Raw genomic sequence first — 5,829 nt, 5'->3', positions numbered from 1 at the left:
CCCTATCATATGAAATATCCTGATTTCAAGCTGCCTACCTAAGGTCACTATCCCAAGCTTGATCAATTGGCTGTTTTGCATATGAATTTGCTTCAGTTAATCCTTGGGAATGTTAATGAGTGAAAAAAACCGTACACATTCCTGCCCTGGTTTGCATTTAAATGATTCTGCTCTCTCACTGGTACAGCAGAGCAGCTGGAGCTGGAGTGAGTAACCTTCCTTCCCAAACAACTAACCAGCACTGGATTTTAATTGTGTTACCTTTTAGACTATGGGGGTTATGTTTATAGAAGTCTGTTTTGAAGTGACCGTGTATTTGAAGTTTTTGTCCTTCCCTTCCTAGAATGGCCCCGAGTTACTGCCTCGCACAGACATGCTGCTGCTGCTGACCCGGGTGATTGGAACAGGTTCTCCACGGTTACAGGTGAGCTGCATGCCCACTTGGTCTGGTAGTAAGGTCCTGGTCTCAGCTGCACCCATCAGTTCTAGACAGTAGTTCACTCCTGTTCACACACTTGTTTTTATACACTGCCAGTATTTTTCTGGTGATAAAAAGCTTTATTCTTCCCAAGGGCTCAGTTGGACCAGCTTAATCTTCCCCAATTTCCTCCAGGTTTACAGGTTTCCCCGACTTTATGTGGGTTCTGTATGTGCGAATTGGCTCTTATGCGATGACTCTTTTTATACCAAAAATTAATTATATGTGAAGTAAATTCACTCTTATGCAATCGGTGTGGTGGAAGCCTGCAATCAGCTGCTTTGTGTGGTGCATTGTGGGAGTGATGCACACCAAAATATACTCTCCTGTGTGGATCTGTGCTCCTTGCTTGTTGTCTGTGACACTTGTTTCTGTAGTTGCCATCCCCATTATGATAGTGCCCTGTGCTTGTGTGTACTGCCTGCTGTTGGTGAGTACCAAAATTGTCTTGCAAAAGTGATAGAAATGGGTCTGGGGGTCAGTACAGTCGAGGTCTTGGAAGTATCCCTATTTGTTATATTGTAAAGTGGGTCCCCTTTATGCGAATTGGAGTTATGCACCATTTTCCAGGAATGCGTGGACAGCATAAAGCGAGGGAAACCTGTATTTTATTTACTTCCTCTCGGGCCCTTTGTAGTGGTCATTGTGTCTCCAGCAAAGAAGTCTAGGTAGAGCTCCCTTAGTAGACCAACTATACTGATCATTCTGTTGGCCAGGACAGTGGTGGGGAGAGGCAGACAAGTTTTCCCTCATCCAGAAAGCAAAAGAATTACCTGAGGTTGTCAAATCTGGCTCTTCACCAGGCAGCATGTTGTGCTTTGACAGGTTTCCTTTCTTTGTAGTAAAGCAGTAGGGACACCATCTGCACTTGGTGCCTGACATGTGCAGTGGGACAGAGTCAACAGGAGAATCTCTTGTGCCTTGTGACTGTTCCAGGTTCTTGCTTCAAATGCACTAACAGCTCTGTGCACGAGCAGCAGTGGGGAGGATGGCTGTGCCTACGCAGAACAAGAAGAAATTGATGTGTTACTTCAGGCCCTGCAATCTCCATGCATGAACGTGCGTGATGCTGCTCTCAGGGTAGGTGTGAATCACTCATTCTCTCTCTCTGTTTGGACTTGGGGTTCTTTAATCCCTTGCAGGTTGGGGGATGGATCTTCTCTTCCAGCACCATGATTGAGATGTGTTGCATCAGTTGTCAGGCTCCCTTTAGGAAGAGATGGTAGCTGCTGAGTGTTACCATCATGAACAGTTAAAACACAGGTAACATCAGGAAAGGCGCTGCACTAGATGCATCTTTACACATGCTCCGGGGGTGAAAGGGTGGTGCTTTTAATTAGAGTGGCTCTTGGGAACTACTGTAATTAAAGCGCCTGCAGAGTCTTGTGTGTTCAGTGTCCTGTGCTACAAAATGGCAGCAAGGGTGCTTTAGTTGAAGTGCCCTACCACCATTTTGATGTGTGGGGATGCTGAGGATGCTGAGGTTGCTGGAGCATGCTAATTAGCATGATCCAGCAGACTCAGTTAATTGAGTCTTCTCTGACACGCTGTAATTACAGAGCATTGGAACAAGTTTCCCTCATATCTACAGGCCCCCTCAGTGACCATCTGGCTTATCCTGGGCTCCTTCCATATACCCCTATGTAAAGCTTTAATATTTTTATAATGCTAGAGCTGGTAGTGGCGCCTATATATAAAATTGCTCAACTTTTTAATTCCAAAAATCATAGTTTCAGTTGTTCATAACTTTGCCAGACTTTCACCTTTGGGGCTGAAATTTTCCAGGTCTGTCTCCAGGAGAATGATGTGGGAAGTCTACAGCGGAAATGGTTTTGCAGTTACTGAGAAATGAGAAACCCATGTTGTTTTGCCTTGTAGCAGGTGGCCTGCTAGTCCAGCTGAACAGTGTCCTGTGCTACAAAATGGCAGCAAGGGTGCTTTAGTTGAAGTGCCCTACCACCATTTTGATGTGTGGGGATGCTGAGGATGCTGAGGTTGCTGGAGCATGCTAATTAGCATGATCCAGCAGACTCAGTTAATTGAGTCTTCTCTGACACGCTGTAATTACAGAGCATTGGAACAAGTTTCCCTCATATCTACAGGCCCCCTCAGTGACCATCTGGCTTATCCTGGGCTCCTTCCATATACCCCTATGTAAAGCTTTAATATTTTTATAATGCTAGAGCTGGTAGTGGCGCCTATATATAAAATTGCTCAACTTTTTAATTCCAAAAATCATAGTTTCAGTTGTTCATAACTTTGCCAGACTTTCACCTTTGGGGCTGAAATTTTCCAGGTCTGTCTCCAGGAGAATGATGTGGGAAGTCTACAGCGGAAATGGTTTTGCAGTTACTGAGAAATGAGAAACCCATGTTGTTTTGCCTTGTAGCAGGTGGCCTGCTAGTCCAGCTGAACCTGGCTCAAATCAGTCCTTGAGCCCTTTAATCTGGTCCCAACAACACAGTCTTTCTCTGGATTCTGCAACATAGGTGATAATGCCCTGGGTTAATCTGCACCACAGAGCTCAGCAGAATATATAAAAAATCCACAATAAACATCTACAAACATGGGGTAGTTCTCACCCTCTACTCTTCCTTCTGCCTTGGAAGAGACCTGCCTCTCCACATGAACACTTCCCCTTGCTGAGAAACCCAAGTATTTGTGCAGGGCCTTGTAGTTTGAGAGGGAGGAGTCTTTCTGGCATCAGGGATGTGCCTTTCACTATGCTAGTGAAAAACTGCCCAAATTTGACCCAAGTATTGGCCTTTGAGACATCCCCTTTGCACATGCTCAGTAGTGTTCGGAAGCTATAATCTCTGTAGGTTTTGTCTGTACCAGGCATGTTCCATCCCAGGGCCGTAGGCCCCGAGCAGTATTGCGTCTGCAATTGCTGTTTCTGCCTGTTGTGGGCCATTGACGTGAGGCACAGGAAGTCAGACTGCTCTCTATTCACCTCTGCAGGTGCGCATGCAGCAGGCAGGAAGAGGCTTCCTGACTCAAATGCAGAAAGATGAGCTGGGGTGGGATGTAGAGAGAATGGATTGGGACAAGGGGTGAGAGAGGTGGGGCAGAAGACTGGGACTGGTCGATCAAGGGATGGAAGAAGAGAACTGGGAGTCATGAGGTGGGTGGGACTTGTAGTGAGGGAACTGGGATCCTGAAACCAGGCAAGTTTGGGGCTCTGGATGAGTGAGGGAACTTAGGACTTGGCACGAGGGCAGGACACAGAATAGGAGCAGAAGAAGAGGTTTGAAGATGATTGGCAGAAGGGTCTGCAGGCACTAGGGATACATTCCCTTTCAGAACCTGGACAGTAATTTAGTGCTTCTGAATGTCAGTGTCTCTGCCCTCAGCAAGTAATTGTGGAGCCCACGGTCAGCATTTGTATGTCAGGCTGCCCAGGCAAACAATAATTCTGGCATTTCCTAACTTTTGTGTGCTTGTCTTTGCGCCTGTAACTTTTTTTTATATAGCTTTTTGTTTGCTGTATCTTATCCTAGAATTTTACTATCTATCTGAAGACATCAAAAGCAAAGGAAGAATGATCTCTTTGTCTTAAGTTTCTTCTCTTCAAATCCCCAGCATCAGCTTGCTTTGGAGAATACATTGCTTTTTGTTGTAGTACAGGGATTGGCTTCCCAACCCTACAGTCCTTTTTAGTGTTTTTTGTTTGCTGAGTTGCTGAGCTAGTTCTTTAAGTGCTTACCTCCTGCTTGGCTCTGAGATGGGATGCATGTGGAGAAGCTGAAACAGCTTCCCATTGCCCAACCCCAGGCACCCATTTTGTATAATTTAAACATCCTTTGGCAAAATGGAATTAGCTTTGTGATATTCTTCAAAAGAAATAATTGAATGAAACCTCCTCTTCCTTTTATGCAGAAGGTTTTCTATGATTATGACATAAGGTCATCTCTGAGAAAACTTCATTGCTGAGACCAAGTACTTGTCCTGATTGACCTATCATTTTACCTAGGGACTGATGGAGATGCAGATGGTGTTACCAACCCCAGACAGTGATGAAAAAAATGGACTAAATCTGCTGCGCCGGCTCTGGGTGGTCAAGTTTGATATGGAAGATGAAATTCGAAAACTAGCAGAGAGGTGGGAGCTGTTCTCAGTTCAGTACTGTAACAGTGATTTCTCTTTTGCTTTCCATGTGGAGTTCTTATTCAGACATGTATAGGTCTTGCTCCTGAATGGAGGGCAACTTTCCATCTGTCTGATATTGTGTGTGGAGGAGAATAATCTGTCATCTGCTTGTGTTACCTACAGGTTGTGGGAGTCCATGGGTCTGGAGCTGCAGCCTGATCTCTGTTCCTTGCTGATCAAAGATGTTATCTACTATGAAGAGGCAGTGCGCCAAGCTGGTGCTGAGGCTCTTTCTAAAGCTGTAGCTCAATATCGAGACCAAGCAGCAGATGTCATGAATAAACTGAAAGAGATTTACCAGGAAAAACTCTATGTAAGTGGCTGTTGTGTGGGGTTACAGTGTGTTGTGTGTTGTATGAGACACGCCTACGCCTTTTTTTTTTCAGTCTGTCTCTTCATTGTCTGCTCAGCTATTTACATGGTACCCATTGCAGTTCTGTCTGAGCGCTTGAGAATGTTTTATATGAGGGGAATGTTGTTATCCCCATTCACTGGACTGAGGCATAGAGAGGCTGAGTGACTTGCCTGTGTTCACGTGGGAAGTTTGTAACAGGACAGAGACTTAGAACTGGGTCTCCTAACTCCTAGATTAGCATCATAAGTGCAGAACTCCCCTGCTGCATCTGCTGTTGTTGTTAGATGTCTGGTGTTTCTTTAAGTTGTGACATAAAATGGAGGCATCATGAATCTATGTGTTTGTAGGCCAAGGAGAGGGAACTGGGCAAGCTGGTAATAAACGTCTGCTATAGAACTTAATTTTTTTTTCCTTTCATGTGCTGGTGTATCTGTTGGGAAGGCATTTTGACTGACCAGCTCCTATTTCTCCCTTCTCCTCCCCTTCCATAGAGGCCACCTCCAGTTTTGGATGCCTTGGGACGTGTGATATCTGAATCGCCACCTGACCAGTGGGAAGCAAGGTACTGTCCTTCAGGTTCAAGCCTTCATTTCCAACATTGCCTGGATGAGATCCTTCAGACTTTTCCCTCGAATGTTGTTGTAGGTCAGAGGGCAGCATTTGGTTTAGGGAAGTGTTTGAGAAGTAAAATGTGGACAGTTTTGCCAACTGCTGACTGCATGGTTTCCCCTGTTTGGGGACATTTGTGCCTCTCTGAACAGACTGGACAGAGCAGTAGAGTCTTGTGTGTTCAATTCTGGAATGTTTTCAAATTCACCAGACAATTGGACATCAGAACGTCATCCCT

The 5,829-nt window shown here is 45.2% G+C and overlaps 1 protein-coding gene across 1 annotated transcript in view; it reads left to right on the top strand.

Moving 5' to 3' along the window:
• The window catches only part of GCN1 (GCN1, eIF2 alpha kinase activator homolog), a 61,718-nt gene that overhangs the window by 28,437 nt on the left and 27,452 nt on the right, over positions 1-5,829 (top strand). The window contains exons 27-31 of the mRNA XM_006019906.2: positions 344-424; positions 1,415-1,558; positions 4,452-4,579; positions 4,751-4,940; positions 5,474-5,544. Coding sequence (XP_006019968.1) covers positions 344-424; positions 1,415-1,558; positions 4,452-4,579; positions 4,751-4,940; positions 5,474-5,544 — 614 coding nt within the window. The remainder of the gene's footprint in view (positions 1-343; positions 425-1,414; positions 1,559-4,451; positions 4,580-4,750; positions 4,941-5,473; positions 5,545-5,829) is intronic.

The sequence above is a fragment of the Alligator sinensis genome, unplaced genomic scaffold, assembly GCF_000455745.1.
Source record: "Alligator sinensis unplaced genomic scaffold, ASM45574v1 scaffold505_1, whole genome shotgun sequence".
NCBI classification, from domain to species: Eukaryota; Metazoa; Chordata; order Crocodylia; family Alligatoridae; genus Alligator; species Alligator sinensis.
Note: the sequence above shows the minus strand (reverse complement) of the source record. Positions and strands in the feature narration are given on the sequence as shown.